Source organism: Macrobrachium rosenbergii, chromosome 24 (assembly GCF_040412425.1).
Source record: "Macrobrachium rosenbergii isolate ZJJX-2024 chromosome 24, ASM4041242v1, whole genome shotgun sequence".
In the NCBI taxonomy this organism is placed as follows: Eukaryota; Metazoa; Arthropoda; class Malacostraca; order Decapoda; family Palaemonidae; genus Macrobrachium; species Macrobrachium rosenbergii.
Window position 1 is genome coordinate 35,882,086 of NC_089764.1, and position 27,715 is coordinate 35,909,800.

General features: G+C 42.3%; 1 protein-coding gene across 2 annotated transcripts in view; it reads right to left on the reverse strand.

The window, feature by feature from the left end:
• Positions 1–27,715, reverse strand: part of LOC136852019 (uncharacterized) — a 148,873-nt gene that overhangs the window by 94,338 nt on the left and 26,820 nt on the right. For both annotated transcript variants that reach the window (XM_067126487.1, XM_067126486.1), the window contains exons 2-5: positions 25,537–25,683; positions 15,453–15,654; positions 1,715–1,862; positions 680–1,156 (exon numbers count right to left, since the gene is read on the reverse strand). In XM_067126487.1, coding sequence (XP_066982588.1) covers positions 680–1,156; positions 1,715–1,862; positions 15,453–15,654; positions 25,537–25,676 — 967 coding nt within the window. In that variant the 5' untranslated portion in view covers positions 25,677–25,683. The remainder of the gene's footprint in view (positions 1–679; positions 1,157–1,714; positions 1,863–15,452; positions 15,655–25,536; positions 25,684–27,715) is intronic.

Genomic DNA, 27,715 nt, shown 5'->3' on the forward strand with positions numbered 1-27,715 from the left:
AGATAGGGAGAGTGGTTGACAGAAAGATATACTCCCTCTCTCTCTCTGTTATTGGCTGGAAGGGTTAGAAGTACGTACATATATACTTTTAAGGGTAAAATGTTTAAGACGACTTTGAATTTATATCAATGATATCATTTCAAAGATTACTACAGTGATAGTTTAATAGTTTACGGTATATTTGATGTAGGATGCTAGTTTAAGGTATACATTTTGTATCTGAACTTTCAAGACAGGCAGTTATAAGCATTTTTAGAGCTGGGTGCTAACTATTCGCAGATTTTAACTATTTGCGGGGGCTTGTGGTACGCATCCCCCACGAATACAGGGGGATTACTGTATTAAGATTTGCTTTTTTCCCCTTTTCATATTTAACTCTCTGGACCTTGCTTCTGTAACCACCTCAGGTCCCTAGCTGGATATTAACTGCTTGCATTCTATTTTTAATTATCATTGTTTAATATTTTTACTATTATTCTCAATATTAGTACTGTCATTATTACTACTTCAGCAACTGTGCAGATACTGCTGATTATCATTTTATCTTGTGTACCTAGATTGTGCATATTGTATTGTCTCTACTTTGTACATTCCACGTATACAGCCCCGTGCTGAAATAAAGAATATTGTTATTTCATTATTATTGTTAAGATTACCTTAACTCTAATTAATTTCTTACCTGCTGTGTTTCTGAGAACCTCAGCATTTCCTGATATGCTGTACTGCCATCCCGATCTTAGCTGAGCAGAAAAACCTGGAAGACCAGCCAACGGGAGGCGAGTGAAAAACGGATGCGCTAACGGAGGGACGGTTGGCACTATACCTGTAGTTACAGCCGCATGACCTGCATTACTAGTTGGGGTATTATTGGTAGAAGACCCACTACCATGACTAGATCCACGTCCCCCAGTGGCACCGTTCACCACAGCAGTGCCAGAGGGTCCAGCAATAGGCAGGGTGCCTATTGGAGGAGGAAGAGGAGTATTTGCAGGAGGAGAACCAGCATTGGAGCCAGATCCTCCCAGACTGGCAAGAAAAGTGGCCTCTGGCCCACCTACAACACCAGTCATGAAACTTTTTATCTTACTAATGTCAGACTTACTTATGGCTTTCTTAACATCAATTGGTCGTCCTTTGATAGAATGATTACGAGTCACTGAAAAAAAAAATAGACTCTTCAGAAGCTCCTCTTCTGTATATGGAAACAATTTTTTGGGTAATACAAAAGAAAAAATTTTGTAAAAAATTAAAATAAGGGAGAATAAGTTCAAGACACAAACAACACTGAAAATTAACCATTATAAAAATACACAAAACCTTCTGGCAACGATTTCATAATGTCCTATTGAAGTTGTCAATGTTAAATTCTCTTTACATTCATCATATATCTTAAAAATTCAATGGGTACTATTAACACTTTCCATATAATCCATTAATTGGGACAAAACAAGAATTTTTTGCCAAATCTTTTTCTAGGAAAGTCACCACACATGCAATAAAATTAATACTTAGAGTGTAACAAAATACCAGCATTTTCCCAAATTACATTATACTACATAATAATTTTTGAAAAGCGTGAAAGATTTTGTATATAAAAATACATTTAAACATGCAGTATAAGCAAAAAGATTAAGACTTTATCAAATTGAAAGACAAATGTTAATATTTCATTTATAATCCACTAATCTACCAAAAAAACTTCAATATCACTTACGCAAGACTTTATCTACTGGATCATAGTCATTGAAATCCACAAACGCAAAGCCTCGATGTCTCCCACTGGTCTTATCGTACATAATATTGACACATGTGACTCGTCCAAAGTGTTTAAAATATGATTCTAGGTCATCTTCTTTTACATCCTAAAATAATGCAATGACAACAAATCAAAAATGGTACAGATGGGTGAGAACATGGAATTTTTATGGCGACCTTCATTCCTCAATTCTCTCAGCACATCAAAAAAAAATGGACAGGTAGATAACACTTCACTTACAAAATAAAACCTTACTACCACAGAAAAATTAAAATTTTCAAGCTAAAATAATTATATGGATACTTACCAATAAAGTTAGCTTATATCTTTGTGTCATTAGGTGCGATTGGCATTCAAAATTAAACAAAATAACCCTTGGCTAACATGTCTCTATAATCACCTGTTTCCCACCAGATGGCACTGGAGTGTTTACGTTCATCAGAATTCTTCATGACCACCCACTAAGATGTGGGGAGGCTGGGTGGCTTTCCACTTTAACAACAGGTAATTATCCAAATAATCATTTTATCATGAAAATTTTCATTATTTGGAATGGATCTTACCTACTGTTAGAGTGAGCTGATTACCACACTGAATGAGGATGGTGGGTTAGTGCAGCCAGAGAAACAATGTTCAGCCAAGAGAACTAAAAAAAAAGCCTTTTAATGAAGGGAATAAAGCTTCTCAACATTCCTGCCTGTTGTGTGATCCTTACTGGCAAGTACTGTCGCCAGATGGAACAAAAACAGGGCTTAAGGCCCTTGTAGCGAGACTTGCCAGAGGATCCTTACAGGGGAAAAAGAACTCTGTCGTGTAGAGTACCAGTGGCTTCTGTGCCTGAGTTGAAAGCCCATAACTGACAGTCCAAAGCAATGAAAGAAAAGAGAGAGGTTGCCACTAGAACAAAGCCCACATACAAGAAAGGGCTTGAAGCTCACGAACACACTTTGCCACAGCAAGAGCTGAAAGAAAGGTGTCTTCAACATTCTTAAGTGATGCCTTATCAAAAGGCTCAAACTGAGGTTATGTTAAATATGAAGGACGACATTTAAATTTCATTGTAAACCATGGTAGGAAGATTTAAATTTCCAGCATAAAAGATAGAAAACCTCTTCAAACTTTAAACTGTGACCGATATTCCAGTCGGCATGATGCAGAAATGAATGCAATGTAAAGCAGTATCCTTTGATCGCTGTGACAGACAAATGCTTTGTGTACCTGAGATACTGGCAGAACTTAAATCCAGATATCTAGTGAACGGGTGCTGGATATCACTCTGGACAAGCACCAAGATCAGTAAACTGACCACTGTTATTGATACACAAGTCTAACAGTGGAGGGCACATTAAAGGATACACTTCCAAGATCACTTCTGTTGTTTAGATTAAGCTAGCAACATGCCAGCACATCACCTAGGTTGGTTGGTTCCTCAGAGCTCACTCTATCAACACAGTTGCCAGTACAATACTTTGTTCGTGTTGGGTGCAGAGCCCTCTAACACTAAACAGGTTCCTAGCTTTCTCTTTCAACCATTCATCCATTTCCCAAATGGCTCTACTTCCATGATAACGAACCTTACCATAATCAGAGTTAACTACTCACTCGTTTTAATAGGAGCCAAGGTAGAAGTAAACTAAAGAGCACCGGTCAACAGATTCATCTTCAGCAAGGACTTAAATACTAAAGGAGAATCAGCTAAATCATGGTTGAAACCCCTAGAGTCTCTTGAGGCAAAAAATGGCAGAGAGGGTAACATACCATGGAACATCAGCAATGACGTCATGGAATCACTCATCTTCATCTCAATAAAACCTCAATAGCTAGGCTAACACACACACACACGGCAATCATGCACAACCAAAACATTCAGTTTCCACAACTCATTCCTATACAGCCTAATACTTTCATCTCTGCTTGGTGTGCATGATATAATGCACAAACAGAAAACAAGCGCTTTACTGTACAAGAGAAAATAAGCAAGAAATAGCCAACATTATTACCACCGCCAATTTACGCTGTCTGCATAAGGACATGGCACGAAGAATTCTGACAAGAACGTACACATTCCAACGCCACCTGTGGGAAACAGGTCTTTCCAGAGACAGTCCTAGCAGGTTTGCCAAGAGTTATTTGGTTTTATTTTGAATGCCAATCACACCTAACGGCGCGAAGATATAAGCTAACTTTAACAGTAGGTAAGATCCATTCCAAATAATACAAATTTTCATAATAAAATTATTTCAATACTTACCAAACATTCATCTAGCTAAACTTTAAGAATGCAGTAAAGAAAGAATTTCATTTATCCCTGGAAGGACTGGAAGGCTGCCTGTTTTCTACTTTGTCACTTGCAAGAGGCTTGAACAAATTTCAACTTTCCCAGTCCTTTTTCTCTTTGCCCACTAGATTGTGGGGAGGTTGGAGGGGGTTATGAGTGTTTGGTAAGTACTGAAATAATTAACTTTATGAAAATTCATATGACTTTATTTCATAAACCTTACCAAACATTCATCTAGCTAAATACCATACTGATGTGGATGGAGCTAATGAACCCTCATACTTATCTCTTAACAGCCAAACAACCCAACCGACTGGAAATTAAAGGAACACCATCCTTACAAACACTCTTGCCTAAAAAGGACTCTTCAAAGCTAGTAGTGCCTCTATTTGAAAGGATCAGTGAATGGTGTAGTTGGTGGGATATGAGGCTGAACTCCAGCAAAACAAAAACACTACAGTGTTGATTAGCAGACCTCATATAGATTTCCCAACCTCCTCCCGTTCAGGTCGATGAAACTTTGCTGAATGAGTCTGAAGCTTTACCTATTCTAGGTGTAACTTTTGACTCACATCTACCTTTTGAGAAACATCTAATGAAAGTTTCAGCAAATGCAGCACGAAAGTTAGGTATTGTTCGTGAGGCCTCATTTATTTATAATACTGATAAAATCAACGCAATCTGTTTTAGATCATTTGTGCTTCCTTTACTAGAATACTGTTCTCTGGTATGGATGTTTGCTTCTGCCATAGATTTATCTCTTTCCGATAGAGCAGTTCGTGGTGGTAGGTTTCTGTTTCCTAATGGTAGCAGTTATGACTTGGACCATTGACAGATGGTCTCTTGTTTGTCACTTTTTCATAAGTTGTATTTCAACAGAGTTCTTTCACATTCACAATTGATCCTCGATCCCCTTTACCTACCGAGGGCTACCAGATTCACTGAACAGCAGCACCAATATGCAGTAAATGTGCCTCGCTGTTGAACTTCTCAGTTCCCGAGGTCCCGTATTCCTCACAACGTTGGACTATGAAACAGCCTCCCCGAGGATGTCGTGCAATTACAGCTTCAGAAGTTAAGCAAAGATGCAATGCATTAGTACCCTGATACTATTTCGCCTTGCATTGTAATACATTTTTATTAATTTATTAATTCATTTTTTCTTTTTTAATATGTGGGATCTCCTCTTTGTGTATTTCCCTTTACCTCCTAGTTCCTCGTTGGGCAGGTGGGTTCCGTTCTCAGCTAGCACTCTGCTGGCCGCGAGTTCGAATCTCCGACTGGCCAATGAAGAATAAGAGGAATTTATTTCCAGTGATAGAAATTCATTTCTCGGTATAATGTGGTTCGGATTCCACAATAAGCTGTAGCTCCCGTTGCAAGGTAACTAACTGGTTCTTAGCCACGTAAAATAAATCTAATCCTTTGGGCCAGCCCTCTCTAGGAGAGCTGTTAATCAGCTCAGTGGTCTAGTTGAACTAAGGTATACTTAACTTTACCTCCTCTTACTTCTTCCTAATGAACACCATATTCTTTGGAAGCTTGAATTCAAGTCAATGGCCCCTGTGGGCTTTTTTTATACGAATCCGTTTCATCTTCTGAATAATAATAATAATAATAATAATAATAATAATAATAATAATAATAATAATAATAATAATAATAATGGACTGGTTAAGCAACATTGGGGTCGGTCAGTTGTTGGATAGGTGACTGCTCTTCTCGCCGTTGATTCCTTGGGAAGGGATCTTCACCACAATTTCCTCAGTATATCGGCAGTAAATGAGTACCTATTCCTGTTGGGGTACGGTCCAGCTACGGGTTAAATAGCAAAACTCAGCAATGATGGAAAGAAAAGAAAGATTAAACGACCAACAACGTAAATGGAACCTCTGGCAACAGAGGAGCTTCGTCAGGCAGTCAGGTATACAGTCCAACTGACAAGGAGGATGGTCAGGTACTTGGAGGTCGTCATCCATCAACTGACCACCACCATGACAGTAACCAGCAACCACAGACTGGAGCTGCAGAGACAAACCAGAAGAAGAAAAGAACAAAAGAAAATAAGGAAATATGGTGAAGCTACATCAGAAGCAACCTAACTGAAACAGGATACAGAAAAAGATTGGTCAACATCTGGAATGAGAGAAATAACACCCCTCAAACAGAACGGAGGCTGGCAGACCAAGTAAGGGACATAAAGAGAAAGAACTGGCTTTCCACAACAGAAAGAGACGAACTGGGAAGAAATAATACCCAGCAACGAAGGACAAGAAGACGAACTAAAAGACGACGCCACAGGAGACAACAGGAATGATGAGCTACCAAACAAAGGCACACGAAGAAACACTGAAGAAGTAACAGAGAGGTCCCAATAGGCGGAAAAGGCCAGACAATGGATGAAGCCAGATAAGGAAAGAGCAAAGATCCCCTCCGTGAAAGTCTACAACACAAAGGAACTAAGGGAGAAAACAAGTGAAGTTAATGAAATAACGAGGCTAATACACACCACCAGTATCACAGAAACAAATAACCTGGCATAAGCAGGAGCAAGACTAGTAGTAGAACTCATGGGGATACAAACACCAACACCACCACCATCACAACCAACCCAACAGAAACCAAAACAGCAACCTCCTTGGAAATGGCGCCTGGAAAAACAAATCATGGCCATGAGATCTGACTTGAGTAAACTGAGAGAGATAGCAGGAAAGAGGTTAAGAAGCAAGAAAACAAGATAGGAGCTGAATGAGAAATTCAAAGTACAGGAGAAGGGACTACACAATGCAACAGAAGGTATAAAACAGAGGCTTAAAACCAGAGCACATATGATCCAATGGTATATAAACAGGAATAAAGGACACCAACAGAACAAACTATTCGGAATCAACCACAAAAGACTATACAGCCAACTAAAAGGGGAAGACAACCACCATGCAATTCCCGAAGCTGAACCAAGTAAGAGACTCTGGGAAAAAATATGGAGCAATCTGGTATCACACAACAAACATGCAACATGGCTCCAGGAAGTCAAAGCAGAAGAAATGGGGCGAATAAAACAAAGATTCACCGAGATCATGACAGACAGTCAGGCATCAACTAAAGAAAGTGCCCTACTGGAAAGCCCCAGGTCCCGATGAAGTCCATGGATACTGGCTCAAAAACTTCAAGGCCCTACACCCACGAAGAGCAGAACAACTACAGCATTGTATCACAAACCACCATGTGCTACAAATGGATGACCACAGGGAGAACATTCTTAGTACAGAAAGACAAGAACAAGGGACATATGCCAAAGTAACTACAGGCCTATCACCTGCCTACCAATAATGTGGAAGTTACTAACCGGTATCATCAGTGGAAGGCTATACAGCTACCTAAAGGATACATCACCATCCCCCTCCCCACCAACAGAAAGGCTGCAAAAGGATGTGCAGGGGCACAAAAGACCAGCTCCTGATAGGCAAATTGGTAATGAAGAATAGTAAGAGACGGAGAACCAACCTGAGCATGGCTTGGATTGACTACAAGAAAGCCTTCGACATGATACCACACACATGGCTAATAGAATGCCTGAAAATCTATGGGACAGAGGAAAACACCATCAGCTTCCTAAAAAAATACAATGCGCAACTGGAATACAGTACTTACAAGCTCTGGGATAAGACTAACAGAGGTTAGCATCATCAGAGGGATCTTTCAAGGCGGCTCATTGTCCCCAAGCCTCTTTGTAGTAGACACGATTCCCATGACAAAAGTACTGCAGAAGATGGATGCTGGGCACCAACTCAAGAAAGGAGACAACAGAATTAACCATCTGACGTTCCTGGATGACATCAAGCTGTATGGTAAGAGCATCAAGGAAATAGATACCCCAATCCAGACTGTAGGATTGTATCTGGGGACATCAGGATGGAGTTTGGAATAGATAAATGCACCTTGGTCAACATACAAAAAGGCAAACTGACAAGAAATGAAAGGATAAAGCTACCAGACAGGAATAGCACCATACACATAGATGAGACATGACACAAATACCTGGGAATAATAGAAGAAGAGGATATAAAACACAGAGATGAAGGACACGATCAGGAAAGAATATATGCACATACTTATGGCGATACTCAAGTCAAAATTCAGCACTGGAAACATGACGAAAGCCATAACACATGGGCAGTGCCAGTAATCAGATACGCCACAGGAGTGGTGGAGTGGACGAAGGCAAAACTCCATAGACCAGAAAACTAGGAAACACATGACAATACACAAAGCAATACATCCAAGAGCAAATACAGACAGACTATACATAAGAAAGGAAGGGGGGAGAGGGATACTAAGCATAGAGGACTGCGTCAAAGTTAAGTATACCTTAGTTTTACCAGACCACTGAGCTGATTAACAGCTCTCCTAGGGCTGGCCCGAAGGATTAGACTTATTTTACGTGGCTAAGAACCAACTGTTTACTTAGCAACGGGACCTACAGCTTATTGTGGAATCCGAACCACATTATAGCGAGAAATGAATTTCTATCACCAGAAATAAATTCCTCTAACTCTTCATCAGCCGGCCGGGGAATTGAACTCCGGCCCATCGAGTGACAGTCCGCAGCTCTACTGTCTCACCCAACAAAGAGCTAGGACTGCGTCAACATCGAGAGCAGAGCACTGGGGCAATATCTGCACACTAGTGAAGACGAGTGGCTAAGGAGTGCTTGGGAAAAGGACTGATAAAAGTAAATGAAGAACAGAGGAATGGCACAACAAAGCAAGGTACGGACAGTACATGAGACAGACTAATGAACTGGCCAGTGATGAAACATGGCAGTGGTTACAGACGGGAAAATCCAAGAAGGAAACAGAAGGAATGCTAACAGCAGCACAAGATCAGGCCCTAAGAACCAGATATGTCCAAAGAACAATAGATGGAAATAACATCTCACCCATAAGCAGGAAGTGCAATATGAAAGACAAGACCATAATGCACATGGCAAGTGAATGTCCAGCGCTTCCACGGAACCAGTACAAAAAAGAAGCATGATTCAGTAGCAAAAGCCCTCAACTGAAGCCTGTGCAAGAAACACCAGCTAGCTTGCTGTAATAAGTGGTACGAACACCAACCTGAGGGAGTGATAGAAAACAATCAGGCAAAGATCCTCTGGGACTATGGTATCAGAGCAGATAGGGTGATACGTGCCAATAGACCAGACATGACGTTGATTGACAACAAGAAAAAGGTATCACTCATTGATGTCGCAATACAATGGGACACCAGAGTAGATGAGAAAGAAAGAGAAAAAACTGGTAAGGATCAAGACCTGAAAATCGAAATAAGAAGGATATGGGATATGCCAGTGGAAATTGTACCCATATCATAGGAACACTAGGCACAATCCCAAGATCCCTGAAAAGGAATCTGGAAAAACTAGATGCCGAAGTAGCTCCAGGACTCACGCAGAGGAGTGTGCTACTAGAAACAGCGCACATAGTGAGAAAAGTGATGGATTCCTAAGGAGGCAGGATGCAACCCAGAAACCCACACTATAAAAACCACCCAGTCAAACAGGACAGCTGATAGACCCCCCCCAAAAAAAAAAAAAATAAAAATAAAATAAGAATAACATTGAGAGTCCTTTATCAAAGCTGATGGTGCTATTGGGGCTATGACAGCAGAAGTAACTAATGTAGTGAGACTCTAACTCATACCAAATGAGATACAATATCTTGTGCCAGGCGTGTCAGTCATACATCGATGACAGCCTACAAAGTTAAAAAATACTTTTTGAGAAGATACAAAATTAAATACAATTACTACCTTTATGCTCCCCGTGCTGCAATAAAATATAAACCAGGATTTTAGAAAAGGAGGAAAAGATAAGGAGTGATTTCTTTTCAGTTCACGCTACTTTAGTCCCTGTAGCAAGCAAAGGAACTAAAGTACGACAATTTTCATAAACTACTTCTACATCTTTTAGACAATGTGAGGCAAATACTGAATTGCATCTCCACTGAGCATCATTCAATACATCAGTTAAAGAAAAATTCTCAAGTTAAAAGATGTAGGTACAGATCTCATATCACGAGCTTTTAACCTTAAAGGGTAAATGTTCACCCCCTAAATTAGCATAGGCTTAATTATGTCTCTAATCAAATGAGCATTGTATGCTTAGACACAGGAAGTCCTGGTTTCCAAATGCCACAAAATAAATGACAGACACTATCTCTAAAAAGACATCACACTGATGTCCCAGTTTCCTAATACCACAAAATAAATTATTGATGCACCTCCTAATAGCTTTAGTCCTTTCCAAATAAGCCCTTGAAGCTCTAATAAGGCAAAGCTTTAACTTTGTTTCCTACTATAACCATGAGATTACAAACTGAAACAGACCTAGGTAATGATTTACACTTGAAAACATTCTTAGCCTTATAAAAGGGCACTAGTACTACAGTATATCCCACCTTAGCTGACAAAGCTTATATTTCACTCACTTTTTTTTGGCAATAGTGACTTTCTATATATCCTTTTCTAGATATCCCAACCTTCACACTCCTTACGAGTATTTTCACATCACAAACCTGGTATCCTCAAACGAAGACAGTATCACTAGCAACAATAACAATCATTCAACAACAGACATAAATCCACTGTGTGAAATACCTTCAAATGGTACTGCTCCTAGAAGCAAACCTATCACAACAGCAGCAAAGTAAAAAATGACTGGAAAACAAGAAACTCACTTGAGCTATCTGCATGTGAGACGGTAGAAAATAGACAACTTATCAACTCAACCAAGTATAACTGTGAAATTTTATCCTTGCTGATTCAGTAAAGTTATGGTTGGATGAATGGTTGGTAATATTTAATGAAATTCAAATCGCTTATCTTTACTCGAGTCAAATAGCTACTTAAGGGAGGCAATCCACTCTTGAATTATTTCATGACATTTCAACTACCATATACTAAGGTTTCTACTTCAGTTATTGCTCATACAATTCTCAAGGATTTAATTTTAGAATTTTTTCTTGATCTTACACTATAAGCTTGTAATTTCGATACCAACTGTAGATTTGTTATTTGACATCAGGAGCTCAAGGTTAAGGAAGTAAAAGATGATAATGACAGTAGCAGGTTCTACACCTGATAACTAACAAACATGGTTCTGTTATAAATGCAGCCAGGCATAAAGTTATCAAATTGTATATGAGGGTCTTTGGTTCAAAGCCACCCATCCTTCCACATTAGCTGGAAATTTCTTATACTGTAATGGCAAACTCTATGAAAATTATATTTTTAAAATAAAATTAAGTTTCATAACTCGTGCGGCAGCCTTTATTTAAAAAATCACGGTAGCACTTTGACAGTTTAGTGTAGGCGACAAGCCCTGCCCACTCAGGGGAGTACTGGAAGTAACGTAGCAGAAAACCTCTTTTTGTCTGTGACCTTATGGCCATAAAAGAGGAGGGGGCCAGGCTCTAATTCTGTAATTACTTGGTAAGTATATATGAAACTTAATTTTATTACGAAAACATCATTTTCCTATAGGTAACTTACCAAGTAATTGCATAAATGAACCTCACATTGAAAGGAGGGTGGGATACATAGACATATTCTACTTCAAAACATTAAGGCACAGCAATGGCTTTGAAATAGAAAAATTGCTAGCACTGAAGACAATGCTTGCCATTTCCTTACATGGTAAGAGAGCTACTGCAGGTGAATACTGCTTCTGGTTGGTACTCATCCTGACCTGTAGTGGCGTGGCGGTAAAGCCATGGGGCGCCTCTACTTACGTGGGAGCTTTGCAGCGAAGGATAGGACTGATGGCTAGCAAAGCATATGTATGTGCCCTTGCCCTGGCCGCAGTACCAACATAAAAAACAACCAGACAACGCTTTCACCTACACTGAAAACACCACAACCTATCCACTGAGACTGGTACTCCAGGTACACTGTACCCCCTGGCTCCCGAAAATTCGACACACTACTTCAAGGCGAAGAGATAGTAGGAGAAAAAGAGATTCCTATGCTTCCTCCCCCAATACCATGCCAGCCACTGACAATGGCCCCAAGGTACTGCAATTTTCAAACACTGTGTCAACTTCTTTCAGAAAGTGAGACGCAAAGATCGGTTTGCACTTCCAGTAGGCAGACTGCAGTATGGAAGTGAGGGACATACGTGCCTGAAAACTAATAAGGTAGAGACTGCCTTGATGTCATGAGCCTTCACTTTAAAAGTAGGCAAAATGTCCTCCTGAATCTGAGAGTGCGCCTCAGAAATGAAGTCTTTGGCAAAGAGGGACAATGCGTTCTTAGTCTGAGGATGGATGAATGTATGATATTTAGGGCAAAAGCCCAGGCACTGGGGCCAAGAAGGCCATTCAGCACCGTAATGAAGAGAAAATAAATTATGTTAAGGTTATGAATTCATGAAGGAAATGATTAATAAATAAAATGAAGTGATGTGACCAATAAATAAAAGTATGAAGTTTAATGAATGATGTGATATATACATAATAAAAAATTTAATGTCATTAAAATTCTACGTGATGTAATAAATATATTAAGAAATAAATTAAATATCGTTAAAAATTTTAACACACTAAAAAAAGAGATGATAGCAGAAATCCGTCTGAGGGCAAGACGGGTTCTTGACAGAATCTGATCTGTTACAGGTTTGGGTAAATCAGTTAGGGTTGAGGATAGGATTAGGATAACATTAATATGGCTTCCAAATTTGGGTATTTGGATTTTTCAGTTCTCCTTTAGAAGTAAGAGGGCTGTGCCATTGGTAATTGTAGTTGTTATTATCATAGGAGCGACTGTCAGTATGTCAATTTTCTGAGAATTGAGTAGGTTTTGACAGTACTTGCTGACCAGGGTAAAACTCTGATTACTTTATGAGATATGTTACCTCTCAGATGCCTTATTTGTGGTCCACAAGGTTCCAAGGCTCACCAGTTTTTTGCTTTTCTAAAAAGTACTACAACTGGATATGTGTCAGTCAATTACCTGACTTATCATGGAGACTGAATGTGCAGAACAAAATTCATGGGCTTTGGAGGACACTCACCCCATGACCACTACAACAGGCTTGTATGAATAAACTTGGTTTGAAACAAAAGCATAAAAATATTCATGTGACCAATCCATAGACAGGAAAGAAATACTACAATATCTCTCAGTGCCTTAACTAGAAGAATCAGCAGAACTGAGTATCACTTGGGTTGCAGCTAACGAGGTGTCTTCAGGATCATCCTGAAACCAGGGATGATGAACAATGCTGATAACCTTGTGAAAGAGGCCGAAAGGTGGAAATGTGTATGCATCCAGGTTGCCCAAGGGGTGTTGGAAGGCAACCTCACAACTGGAACTGAGAAACATATGACCAGGACTTTTCCATTCAGCCTGGTTGCGAAGAGATCAAGCATCAGTCAACCCAAGAGCTTGAACAGCCTCTCTGCTACTTGAGGGTGAAGAGAACACTCTGTCCCTACACCCCGACCCTGTTGACTACGTTGATCCATCAGGGTATTCCTCCTACCAAGAATTTACCAGGCTGAGAGCTCAGTGGCTTGGTGAACTAACCACTCATTCATCTGCAGCGCCAACTGATGTTAAGCTTTAGACAGGGTCCATCCATTTGTAGTGTTGTCACTCATCAGCACTATTGAGTGAACTATCAACCGCTCTTGAAATGCTTGCAATGCCAGCCACGCTGCCTGCATCTACAGAATGTTGATATGCAGGCGATGCGTGTCTTTCAACCATACACCCAAAATAAACTTGTCTTTCAGAAGAACGACCCAACCCTCCTTTGATGCGTCTGAGGACAGAAACATTTATAAAAAGGACAGCTCCAAGGAACTCCTGACAAGAGATTTTTCTTCCGTCTGTCCACCACATTATATCCACTCTGACATCTTAAATCGGGAGCATGAGCTGAGAAAAAGGATCCCCACAACCTGCTAACAAAGCCTCAGCTGCCACTGAAGCAAATGTATGTGGTTCTGTTCATGAGGTGTGAGCTTCTTCAAGGACAACACATGACCAACAATCACCTGCAAATGCCAAGCCGTTTGATCCTGATGGGAGAGGAACTGCAACATAACTTTGCTAAACTTACTCGGGAGGTCAATGGGAAGGCTCTCGCCACAGCTGAAATGGACGAGCATGTGTACCTGGCCAACAGCAGGACCATTAGGATCCATCAGATCCCAAGGCACAAGTGCTCCATCCCTTCCCTCTCCCGAGTCTTGCCAGTTTTCAACACAGGAAGGAATGCCGAGACTGGAACCAAAGAAGACAGTAAAACAACCTGACAATCATCAGCTGGAATGACTACCACAACCGGATGATCCTGCTCCTTAACAGTAGCCAAAGTACTTAAAGACACAGCAGCAGACATAAGAAAGGAAGGTGCTGGATACAACTCCTCATCCTCTGCCAGGTTGTCCACGAACGCTTGAAAAAGATGAGCTACTCGAAATGTTGAGGGTAAGCCAAAATCTTTCACAGGTATCCTTGGTGCCTGGAACATCAAAGTCAGGTAAGTTCAGAGGTGAAACAGCTGCTGGTGGTGCACCATCACCAGCAGCTGCCTCATCGCCTAATCCTGGAGCAGAGATGATGAGAACATTTCTCTCCAGATCATGAAGTAAGGGAGAGCAAGCAAGAACATATCCATTGAAAGAAGAGCAAAGCATATCTGAAAAGAACAGAGGTAGTAGAGTTAGGGGCAGAATTTTAACATCCAAAGATGCTGGCAAAGACTAACCAGAACATTCTTCACAGGTCTAATTGGAAGTACAAGTCTACAGCCTGCAAGAAAGAGCACAAAGAATGAGAATCTGCAGTAAAAGGTGACACAAAGCAACCAAATACACACCTTTCACCCAGACCACCACCGCTATTTGCAACCACCCTTTCCCTTGGAACAGTCATGAGTCAGTCTCGGTATTAATAATGAAAAACTGGCACACTTGTAACAAATTCATCGAAGTTCACAAATACTACTCTCCAACAACATACTGAAAACAGTTCCAAATAGTGGGAGTGTCCTCCCTCTATAGCAGCCAAAGAAAGAGTGAGTAGTACAGTTACTGAGGTGCGGGTACCTCTTTCTCTCACCTACCTGCCTTGTTAACAAACTTCAACAACTGAATTCAGCTGGGGCCAGAAATACTTCCATTTAAAAGACTTTGGGTTTGTGCTTTGTAAGGACAAACCCAGCTTTCTGACAGCACCAAATATTTTCTTCTTTTTTAAGTACGGTAAAAATAAAAGCTTGGAATTAAAAGTAATAATTAAATCATCACTTCAATCAGTTTTAGAGTACTGTCATGATGTATTTGCTATTAAGTGAACTACATTACACGAAATCTAGCTCTTCTGAAATTCATGTGCGTACACTATCCTTACCTGAGGTAAACCACCAATAAAAATTCTTGTATGAGTTGCGTCTGGATGGTTTCCCGTTGGTAGTATGGCAGTGTTAGTGTCATTGCGGGGAAGCGCACGCTTGGTCTCCACAAGCCGCCCATCAACCTTGTGTGGCCGCGCCCGCTGAACTGCATCAACATGATCAGGATTCATGAAAGTTACAAATCCAAAGCCACGAGACCTAGAGAGGAAATATATAAATTGGAATATCAGAGGGCAATAATAATTCCCTGAGTGCAATTTAGCTAACACTACATTCATCACTAATTACAAAAAATTATTAAGTCCTAAGGATGGTTAATAGGCATATGTATTTGTAAAAAAAAAAAAAAAAAAATGCAGACTACAAAAAACCATAAAAGGTAATTTAGAAAAAAATAACCCATGCAACAAATACTGAACACAAAAGAAAATTTTTTTCACACAAATCCTATCAGTTTATAGTACATAAGCCTACAGTACCTGTGTAAAGGTTAAGTATACCTTAGTTTTACCAGACCACTGAGCTGATTAACAGCTCTCCTAAGGCTGGCCCGAAGGATTACACTTATTTTTGCGTGGCTAAGAACCTATTGGTTACCTAGCAACGGGACCTACAGCTCATTGTGGAATCCGAACCACATTATAGTGAGAAATGAATTTCTATCACCAGCAATAAATTCCTCTAATTCTTCATTAGCCAGCCGGAGACTCGAACTCAGGCCTAGCAAGTGCTAGCCGACAACTCTACCGACTCACCCAATGAGGAACTAGTATCTGTGTAGTCAATGGTCCAGGATACACAATATAATGAAGAATAACAACATTCACCCATCAGCCAAACGTCTGAGAACCCTAGTGTAACCAACGACTGCCAGTCATTTCCAGTCTCAGAGGATTTTTCCTTGTTGTTCTTCAGTCTTGCTTTACATCTCTGCCTCTGAGGTCTTCACCAATGAAGAGGACTAATGATAAAAAGCTTTTCTTTTACTGGAGTTTGTGTCAGTGTTGATGACAACTACAAGTACAACTATTTATCTGAACTGTCATGGTTCATTGTTTACCTTGACCGGGTAGATTACCTGTGTTTCTTTTACTAGTTTTGAGTTCACAAGTTATCATTGCAAGTTATGGAGCACATTCATACGTGAATTTCCAAACATTGTAAAAAATGAGTTACTGACATTTCAGACAGTTTGTTTGAACCAAAACAAACACCCCTTGGATGGGTTTAGGTCCACAACCCCCCCCTGAAGACCTGTGAACTTCAAATCACCAGCTTTCAAGTTGGCATCACACACATGCAACCCAACTGACCTCTGCTGACCATACCTGATCAAGGTCGACAGGCGAAGCTACTGAAAAAGCTACAGTAATCAAAATACTGTAGCAGTTCAAGCCACAATACTCTGATGCATCAAGACAGTTGGTGTGCATAGCACACCAATCAAAACAAAGCCTCAACTCATGATAGTGACTTTTTTTTTAATATCCTAGTCTTTGAGGCTGGAGTATCTTCAGTGCTGGGAAATATGACAGCTTAAAAATTCAAAGTTCGCATGGTGGCGCTGTTATCGCTAGTGTGTAGGTGACAAGGTCCCGCCCACCATCCGGGACTTGAGGAAACCCAGCGGAGAGCTCAATCCGTTTTATGCTCTAATGTTCATGCAAGGGGAGGAGGGAGGGCTCTGATCATGTAATTGCTTGGTAAGTATACATAAAACATTATTCTATCATAAAAATGTCATTTTTATATAAGTAACTTACCAAACAATTACACAGCCGATTCAACATTGATAGGAGGTGGGAAAGAGCATGGACATATTCTACTCCAAAGCATTAAGAAATGAATTTGAAATAGAAAGGTTACTAACACTGAATAAATGTTTGTTGTTCCCTTACCTGTTGAGAGAGCTGCTGCAGGTAGGTACAGGCAGTCTCCAGTTACCGGTGGGGGTTCCGTTCCCAACACCATGACGATAACTTAAAATCGGTGACAATAGCGCTGACCTCCAGTTATCAGCGCTGGCATCCGGTTATCGGTGCTTATAACTGAGGATCAGCGCCGACGATAACCGGGGACCAGCGCCAATAACCAGGAATCGGTGCTGAAAATCTGGTTATCGTCAAAGATAGACAAGCCCCATACAACCGGATCGCCGATAACCGAGGCCACAGATAACCGGGGACTGCCTGTACTGCCTCTGGTCAGTGCTTCTCTCAACTTGTAGTGGACGTGGCAGTATAGCCAAGGGTCGCCACTACATTAGTGGGAACTTTGCAGTGGAGGAAGTACACCGTTTGCTGATAAAAGTTTGAAAAGATGCCCTTACCCTGGGCAAAGACCAGAATACAAAATGACAACACTATCATCGACACCACAGAATAAAACCAAAACCCAACCATTATCAATAATAAAATAAGAACTGGTGGGTACTCCAGGTACAATGTACCCCAGGCTTCCCATCGACTCAAACCCAAGTCAAGGCGAGTGGATAGCAAAGGAACAGAGAGATTCCCTATGCTTCCTCTCCCAGCACCATGCCAGCCACAGATAAAGGTCCTAAGGTGCTACAATTTTCAAACACGGTTTCTATGTCCTTGAGGTAGTGGAGGCGAATATGGACTTGCATCTCCAGAATGTTGAATGCAGGACTGAAGAAAGAGACAAGTTGTGTTTAAAAGTGAGGGAAGTTGCAACTGCCCTAATTTCGTGAGCCTTAACCTTAAGTAATGGAAAGGCTTCTTTGTGGATCTGAGAGTGGGCTTATAATATTAACTCTCTCAGAAAAAGGATATGGCATTTTTGGAGAACGGGCGAACTGGGTTTCTTACAGAGCACCAGAGGTTTGCTTGAAGGTCCTCTAATCTTTTCTGTCCTCTAAAGATAGTACCTGAGGCACCTCACTGGACAGAGGAGTCTTTCTTCTTCCTCAGGTCCGAAGATATCCATAAGGTTCTTGATGACAAAGGATCTAGGCCAGGGTTTAGAAGGGTCCTGATTCTTTGCAAAAACCAACAGAAAGAGAGCAGACTGCATCCTCTTGTGCAAAACCTATTCTCTTGTCTATTGCCTGTGACTTGCTGATACATTTGGCAGTAGCGAGAGCCACTAAAAAGAGTCTTTTTCGTGAGATTCCTGAGGGAAACAGAACGAAGAGGTTCAAATTGAGGACCTGTAAGCCACTTCAGTACAACGTCTAAGTTCCAAGAGACGTTGGAAGAACTTTCTTTCTTGGACGTATCGAAGGATTTGATCAAGTCGGTGATATCTTGATTAGAAGACAGGTCCATTCCTCTGTGCTTAAAAACTGAGCTGAGCATCAACCTATACCCTTTGATGGTAGAGGTCGATAGTTTCCTGACGGACTTTAGGAATATCAGAAAGTTGGCTATTTGGCTTATAGATGTCTCAAAAGAAGAGAAGTTATGGTGGGTGCACCACCTTCTGAAGACTGCCCATTTTGACTGGTAGAGCTTTGTAGAAGAAGCCCGTCTGCATCTCGCAACTGCCTCTGCAGCCTGTCTCGTAAACCCTTTTGCTCTGACAAGGCGCTTGACAGTTTGAAGTCTGTCAGGGCCAGAGCGGATAACCCTTGGTGGTATCTGAGAAAGTGGGGTTGTCTGAGTAGAGACCGTTTTTGTGGAAGGAGTCTTGGGTAGTCTACCAAGAGTTGAATCAAGTCTGGAAACCATTCCTTGTTTGACCAAAATGGGGTTACTAGGGTCATGAAGTGTTCTGATGCGTTGACAGCTTGCTGATTGCTTCCCTCATCATTCTGAAGGGAGGGAAGGCGTACACATCTAAGTCTGTCCAGACCAAAAGCACGGCGTCCGTGCTCCATGCTTCAGGATCCGGGACCGGAGAGCGAAAGAGGGGAAGAAGGTGGTTTCTTGGCGTTGCGAAAAGATCCACTGAGGGTTTGCCCCACAGTTTCCACAGGTTGCCGCAGACTATCAGGTCTAAGGTCCATTCGGTTGGAAGGACCTGTTTGAGGCGGCTTAATTCGTCTGCAATCACGTTCATTCTCCCTTGAATGAACCAGGTGACAAGAGAGACTTGGGTCTCCTCCACCCACAGAAGGAGATCCCTCGCTGCCTCGTACAGAGAGAAGGAATGAGTGCCCCCGTTTGCGAATGTAAGCAAGAGCCATGGTGTTGTCTGCGTGTAATATCTTCTTGCCGCAGACCAGACCTGAGAAGGACTGAAGGCCCAGGTGAATTGCTCTCAGTTCCTCTACGTTGGTGTGAGATTTCTGTTGTACAGCAGACCATGTTCCGGAGACTTCCCAGGCTGTCCAGAAGGGTGCCCCACCCCAGGTCGGAGGCATCTGAATGAAATAGAAGGTCTGGGCGCACTGGGAGAAAACTTCCCTTCCTGAAGTCTTTCTCCGCATGACCACCACCGGAGATCCTCTTTGATTTTTGACGTAATCGGGAAGATGAAAGAGTCAGGTTAGGTTTTTCTGTGCCAATTCGGTTTGAGGAAAAACTGAAGGGGCCTCATGCGCAGTCTGCCTAGATTTACAAACTGCTCTACTGAAGCGAGGGTCCCCAGAAGACTCATCTAGTGCACTGGCGAGCAGGAAGGAAGAGCAAGGAACTGACTGACAGTTTGAAGGTAGTTCTCGACTCTTTTGGGTGACAAAGAAAGTTCAAAAAGTCTGAGAGTTCAGTATCATCCCTAAACAGGGAATCTCCTCAGTCGGTGTCAGAAGGGATTTCTTTTTGTTTATGATAATGCATAACTCCTGTGTCAGGCGAAGAGTTGTTCTCAAGTCCTCCGCGCACTTTTCCTCCTCCAACGAGCGGAGAAGCCAATCATCTAGATGTAAGTTGATTTTGATTCCCAGAAGGTGAAGCCAGTTCCCCAAAGGAGCAAGGACTTGTGTGAAAACTTGAGGAGCCGTTGATAAGCCGAAGCATAGGGCCGCGAACTGTAGAATTCTGTCCTGAAAAACGAAGCGAAGAAATTTTCGTGAGTCTGGATGAAAAAGGATGTGAAAATATGCATCCTGCATATCCAAGGTGACCTTCCAGCACCCCGTTGTACTGAGGACATGACTGAGCGAATGGTCTCCGTATGAAACTTCGTCTTCAGTACAAACACATTCAAGGCACTGACATCCAGAACGGGCCTCCAGCCCTGAGGCCTTCAGAACCACGAAAAGGCGATTGCAGAAACCCTCTGAGTGGGGATCTAGCTCTTCTTCCACTGCTCCTTTGCAAAGAAGGGATTTGACTTTTGAGAGAGAGCCAAAATCTTTATGGAACCTTTTGAGGACGCTGTCAAGGCGATTGGAGATGTAACTAAAGGGGGAGTCTTTACAAAAGGAATGGAGCAGCCCTCCTTGAGAACCTTGATCACCCAGGGGTCTGTTCCTCTGCTCTCCAAATCTTTCCAATAAAGTAGAAGTCTGGCTCTTACCTGGGCGAGGAGGACTAACTTCTCACTTCTTGCGGTTGGATTTGCAGGAAGACCTTCTTAACGGACTTCACAGGAGGTCGCAAGTTTGATTTAGGTCGAGGCTGGTCTTAACTTTCCCTCCATGACTGAAGAGGGGAGAATGATCTTGATGTGCAAGGCACAGGCTCCTTAGGACGCCTAGTGGACCGTGCCAACAAGTCAGTGGTGGACTTCCTCTGCAAGTCCAAAAGAATCTCCTTCACTGTGTTTTGAGGAAAGAGGTGAGACTTGTCTAAAGGAGAGAAAAGTAGAGCTGACTTCCGAGTCAGTGAGACTCCTTTTGAGGTGAACAAACACCAGAGCTCCCTCTTCTTAAGGACGCCCAGAGAAAATAGGGAGGTGAGTTCTAAAGAGCCATCTCTAATTGTTCTGTCTGAGCATAAAAGAACTCCTAGCCAATCGGAGGCAAAATCTTCAGCTAGATCTGGACAGTCTTCAATCTTCCTCGCTAGCATCCCGATGGCCCAACTGAGGAAACTAAATATCTCAAACTCCTTAAATATATGCTTGATAAGGTGATCCAGTTCAGCCGAGGAAAACATTATCTTGGCCGACAAAAAGGTCATTCTACGAGATGAATCCACCAGACGAGAGAAGTCCCCTTGGGAGGAGGCAGGAACTCCCAAGGACAGAGCTTTCCCAGTGGCATAGTAAGAGTACCTCATCTTCAACAATTTGCTGTGTGGAAAAGCGAATGTCGCTTTGCCCTGTTCTCTTTTAGTGGCCAGCCAGACATGAACTTCTTTGAGAGCATTCTTCGAGGAGGAGGAAAGAACTAGCTTGGGTAACCTGGTAATTCAGACGAATGTTTTTTCTTTTTTTTTAGGCGAAGCAGGTACGAAGAAATCAGGGAAATTATCCAGGAGGAAACGCAGAAGAGACAAGTGAGCAGAAGAGGGAACCATATCCTGAACAATCTCTTCCTCCTCCGAAGAGATAGGAGACAATGATTTATCCTTGGACTCTGGAGCAGAAGAGGATTTCTTCAAAAAATCCATAATTTCGGTCAATTGGCGCTTGAGTGGGGCTAAAGAATCTTCCTGGACCGATGAGGAAGACGGAATAACAGAAGAAGGTGCATGGGCTCCAGAAGCAGAAGCTGGGAGTTCGGCTGTTGGCGTCAGAAGTTTGGGAGTTGGCACTGGGAGCTCTAGAGCGGAAGTTTGGCATGACACGGCGGCGCTGGGCGCTCAACAGCAGTATTCTGGCACAAGGCAGTGGGCACCGGGTGCTCATCAGCGATTTTGGAAGAAGTCAGGCGCTTAGAACGCTTATAGCGCTCAGGACTGTCTCCGAAGAAATGACGATGATGAGCAGGAGAATCAGGCTGGACTTGAAAACTGCAGAAAGGTTGTGGGCTAGTCTCCCTGTGCCTCTTGACAGCCTGGGCAGAAGAGTTGCCAATATCCGCATGTCTCTTGAGTGGGCATGAAGACATAGAGTAGCGATATGGGAGCTTCTTGTGCGGACTGGAAGGTTCCGAATCTGAAGAAAGTTGATGCACAGGAATGCCTTTCCAATGGCGTTTAGTCGAAGCCTGGGAGTGCATGACAGGCTTGACAAACTCCGCCAGCCTCCCTTGGACTTCCGGTATGTATTCTTCCCGGTGTGGGAGAGTGCGACAGTGACCTTCGTCTAGGAGCACTGGCAGGACAGACAGCCACCTCCTCAATATACACAGCACTATCACTTCTCACTGCACTGTCAATACTTACATTTTTTCCATTAGAGATTTAATAGCTGATCCCATTTCCATAATACTACTAGATAATAAACTAAATTTCTGATCCAACCTAGATTCAAGGCTGGCAATGGCACTAAGAGCGGAATCATGGAAACCTGCAACAGGAGTAGATGGTAAAGTAGGAGGACTTAGGATAGGAGAAGAAGGAGGAATTGGAGGAGTGGCAGGTCTGTCATCCCCTACATTTTCCAAAGGAATGGAATCTACATTGGCCCTATTTTCAGCCCTAATGGCTGCTTTCCTCTTCTTAGCTCTTTCTAATTTCTCTAGATGAGATTTCAAGGTTTTCCATTCCTTATCCTCCCAATCCTGACACTCTATGCAAGTATTATCCTTACTACATTCTTGCCCCCCTACATTTAGTGCATTTGTATGAGCATGGTAAGAAAGCTTAGTCAGCCTACTTCTACAACCCTCAGAACAAAAGCGAATACTAGATGGACTGGAATCAGACATCGCTAACTAAATAATACAAACAGTTAACCTGAACAACAATTCAACAATGGTAGCAAGCCACAAAGCAACAAATTCTGAATACTTCACCAAACTCGTGCAAAAAGCCGAAAAGCGAAGAAGCAGCTGCATGAAAACTTCCGACGTTAGCTGGAAGCCAGCAGAATACGAATTGAGCTCTCCGCTGGGTTGTTTCCTCAAGTCCCGGATGGTGGGCGGGACCTTGTCACCTACACACTAACGATAACAGCGCCACAGCACGTCTTTTGAATTTTTAAGCTGCCATAGGTTAGGGAACCAGTAGCTATTTAATTACTTGGTAAGTTACTTATGTAAAAACTGTAATTCCAAGTGTTCAAGAGCCCCCTCACCACAAGTAAGTGAACCTACATCAAGGAAGCGGTTCAGCAGAATCTAAAATGGCACTAGAAGGTCCCTCAGCCAATGCAGAGGGGAAAAGACACAACAGCTGTATCCTGCACCTGCTCAAAGGACTGTACCAAGTGCCTACAGCGAGCCCTAGACACCAAGTTATGGTACCCAAAACTAAAGGTGATTGTTCTCCACTAACTTCAGTACCCTCAAACCTCAAGTCAGATGCTGAACCAGGCAGACTGATGATGTTATTTGTTTGAAGCAAGCAGGTGCACATGCTGCCTCTCCTGTGCAGTGGTGCTTGCAGTGCAGGGGCCAGGTCAGAACCGGACTGAGCACATTCCTGGACACTGACTCAGGCTGATCACAGAATGGACCAGTACCGTGCACAGGATTACTGCCATGCTCATAAAAGTCCAGGGACCAGTCAAGGCATGCCCCAGGGTGTAATGAGCTTGCTCCAAAGAACTAAAACAGATGATAGTCCAGGGTAGTGCAGACTCCTCCCTGGAAAGGAAAATATAGGAAGGGTCAGGGCTGGTCCTCCCTGCCCTCAAAGACCGAGCAGGTGACCTGGCCGATTAGAATCACACACTGTTGACAGGTCATGAGCAAGCTTGTAAGCCCATACACCTGCAACACCCAATTTCTCCTGCCTTTACAAATGAGTGCAGGAATTGCTCCCATTCTTGGCAACAGAAGGATGGCCACAACGAAGAACTCTTTGTCCTCTTGTGGAGGGCTACCTTCCAGGACTTCTTCCTATGCTTCTGCTGATCTAGAGGTGGGGCAGCCAAGAAAGAAGCACAAGAGGAGAAGACATGAGGAAGCAAGGAATGATTAAGCATTGCGGCAGTTTTTGACTTCTTACAACCTTGGGCCTCTCCAACCTCTTCCAGGCCCACCAAAGACTAAATTGAGGCAGGTCTTCTGAGAGGCACAAGGAGGGCCGCAATGCCTTGAGAAATGCATCTGTCTCCTTGTGATGTCTGGGAGTCATCCTCACAAAAGCAGGAGGTGGAAACCAGAGTGGGAGTGATGGGGCTTACAAGAATCATCACTGCACCGAGAGAGAGAGAGAGAGAGAGAGAGAGAGAGAGAGAGAGAGAGAGAGAGAGAGAGAGAGAGAGAGAGAGCATAACACCAGCAGTTTGGTTGAGATGGTGAAGTGTGGGGTACAGCAGGGAAGAACAACAGTGTACTGCCCTCTGCAAACACCAACAGCACCTTTCTCACCTCGTCTTTGACTCTTCCACTGGGTAGGTAACTATGAGGGACACTTGCTGCAGTTCAGGGACAGCATAAAATGACCTCTGCAAAAATAGTAAGACTTGAGGATCAATGTCAAAAAAGGATGCAAAACATGCACACACTTTTCACATCCTGGATATCTAGACTGATCATGCTTACAAGTATGGGAATCATCAGGTATCACCATTCTTACAACAATCAAAGCTGCAAGACAAAACATACAAGCCAAAGCCATCAACCGTTCGGCCACATTAATATTTACAAAAACAACAACAACAGCCACAGATGTAGCGGAGTGTATGACATCTGCTATTCGAGAAAGTAGCCACATTAAGTGACAGATAGTAAAATGCGTGTACTTGGATCCTCCACCCCTTCACTAACCTGCCTTGTTACCACGTTTCAAAGACCGAACCAGCTTTTTCTGAGAGTAATTCTGATAAAGGCAAAGGTCTGTAATCTTGTAGAAACAAATGACTACATAGGATAATCAATAGACATCTTACTAGGAACAAATGCTGTACGTGACAGATGGGTGCATCTTTCACACACACACACAAGAATACAGTATAAGAATACACATTTTATAGTAGCAAAATGCCTCAACCATAGAATTGCATAACTATACCACAATCAATTTCAAGTGACCATTAAACTCTTCATCCACTACATAAAGAACCTGAATGCACAACAAACTATTTGGCATGTAATTACACACTGAAAAATTAGCTCTTCACCTTTCAATCAAATTCAAGTTCTGTACACACAGTAAGAATATAAAAATCCTGACTCACCTGTTTGTGGCTGGATCTTTCATCACAACAGCATCCACGACTTCACCCCATGTCGAAAAATGTTCCTTCAAACTCTCATCAGTGGTGGTATAGTCAATTCCTCCCACAAATACTTTACGCATATGTATGGGGGCCCACATCTTATTACTGAAAAAAAAAAAAACATTTTGTCAAGCCAGTAACAAAAAAATCACAATTTTTTAAGGTTATAATAAAGTTATATATACTTACCAAGCAGTGTAATTACATAGCTAACAATTTCTAATGACCAGCAGCTAAAATATGACATTATTATAATAAAATAAAGTTTTATATACAGGTACTTGCCAAATAATTACATAGCTATAGTTTCTACTTTACGCGGCAGCTCAAAATTCAAAATTCACAGTAGCGCCCTTTGTTTTGGGTGTAGGTATGCTGCCCCGCCCACTATTGGGGAAGAATAGGTACAACGTAGCTAAACAGCTCAATTTGTTTATGCTCTCTGTCCATACGAGGGGAGGAGGGCGGGCTCCGATCAAGTAATTATTTGGTAAGTATACCTAAAACTTTATTTTATTATAAAAATGTCATTTTTATATAAGTTAAGTTAAGCATACCTTAGTTTAACCAGACCACTGAGTTGATCAACAGCTCTCCTAGGGCTGGCCTGAAGGATCAGACTTATTTTACGTGGCTAAGGACCAACTGGTTACCTAGCAACGGGACCTACAGCTTATTGTGGAATCCGAACCACATACCGAGAAATGAATTTCTATCACCAGAAATAAATTCCTCTAATTCTTCATTGGCTAGCCGGAGACTTGAACTTGGGCCTAGCAGAGTGCTAGCCGAGAACTCCACTGACTCGTCCAACGAGGAACTAAGTAACTTACCAAATAATTACATAGCTGAATCCCACATTGAGTGGAGGTGGGATGAATGGGCATGTACTACCCAAAAAACTACTCGATATGGAGGATAATTTGGGATAGCAAATTAGCCAGCATCTTGAAATGCTTGTTGTAACCTTACCTGGTGAGGGAGCAACAGCAGACGGGTACTGCCTCTGGTCGTGGCTCCTCTCGACCTGTAGCGGCGTGGCGGTGGAGCCAAGGGTTGCCTCTACTTGACTGGGTGCTTTGCAACGTGGGAGGTTAATCGCAGGTTGCCAAACCTAACAATCCCGAAGGGTCACATAAATAATATGTGGATCTGCCCTTGCCCTGGGTGCAGTACAATAGAACAACAAAGACCAGATAAAATTAACCAACACCACACAAAATTTTAGCCAAAACCATAAAATACAGATCGGTGATGCTCACGACTCAGTGTCCACCAGACTTCCCAAGAAGTACAACAATCCTTATTCAAGGAGAGTGGATAGAGGAAAAAAGGAAGGGGTTCCTCCTATCCTTCATCCCCCAATACCATGCCAGCTGCAAAGAACGGACCTAAAGTACTGAACTTTTCGTACACTGTTTCAACGTCCCGTAAGTAAAACATGGCAAACACTGACTTGCACCTCCAAAATGTAGTTTGAAAAATTGAGGAGAGAGACAGGTTACGTTTGACAGCCAAAGACGTCGCCACGGCTCTTATTTCATGAGCCTTTACTTTGCACAAGGGTAGTAAATCATCTTGAACTCCTGAATGTGCTTCCGAAATCACGGATCTTAAAAAGAATGATAGTGCATTCTTGGACAAAGGATGGCTGGGGTTTTTAACAGAACACCAAAGATTAGGGGCCGATCCTCTAAGGTTTTTGGTTCTCTCAAGGTATATTCTTAGAGCTCTTGCAGGGCAGAGGACTTTCGCTTGATCGGATGGGCCTACTACTTCTGAGAGGCTCTTGATAGAAAAGGAGCAAGGCCAAGGATTAGCCGGGTCCTCATTTTTGCCAAAAAATCCAAAATTAGCGAGTACACTGCATTGCCTTGTGAGAAACCTATCCTTTTATCAATGGCATGAAGCCTGCTGGCTTTCCTGGCTGTAGCCAGTGCCACCAAGAATAATGTCTTCTTCGTAAGATTCCAAAGTGACAACGACTCCAAAGGTTCACACGGTGGTCCTGATAGCCAGTTGAGGACCACATCCAAGTTCCAAGCGACTCCTGAGGGTTTAACTTGCTTACTAGTATTTAAATGTTTGATTAAATCACTGATGTCCTGGTTTGAAGACAGGTCTAGTCCTCTATGTT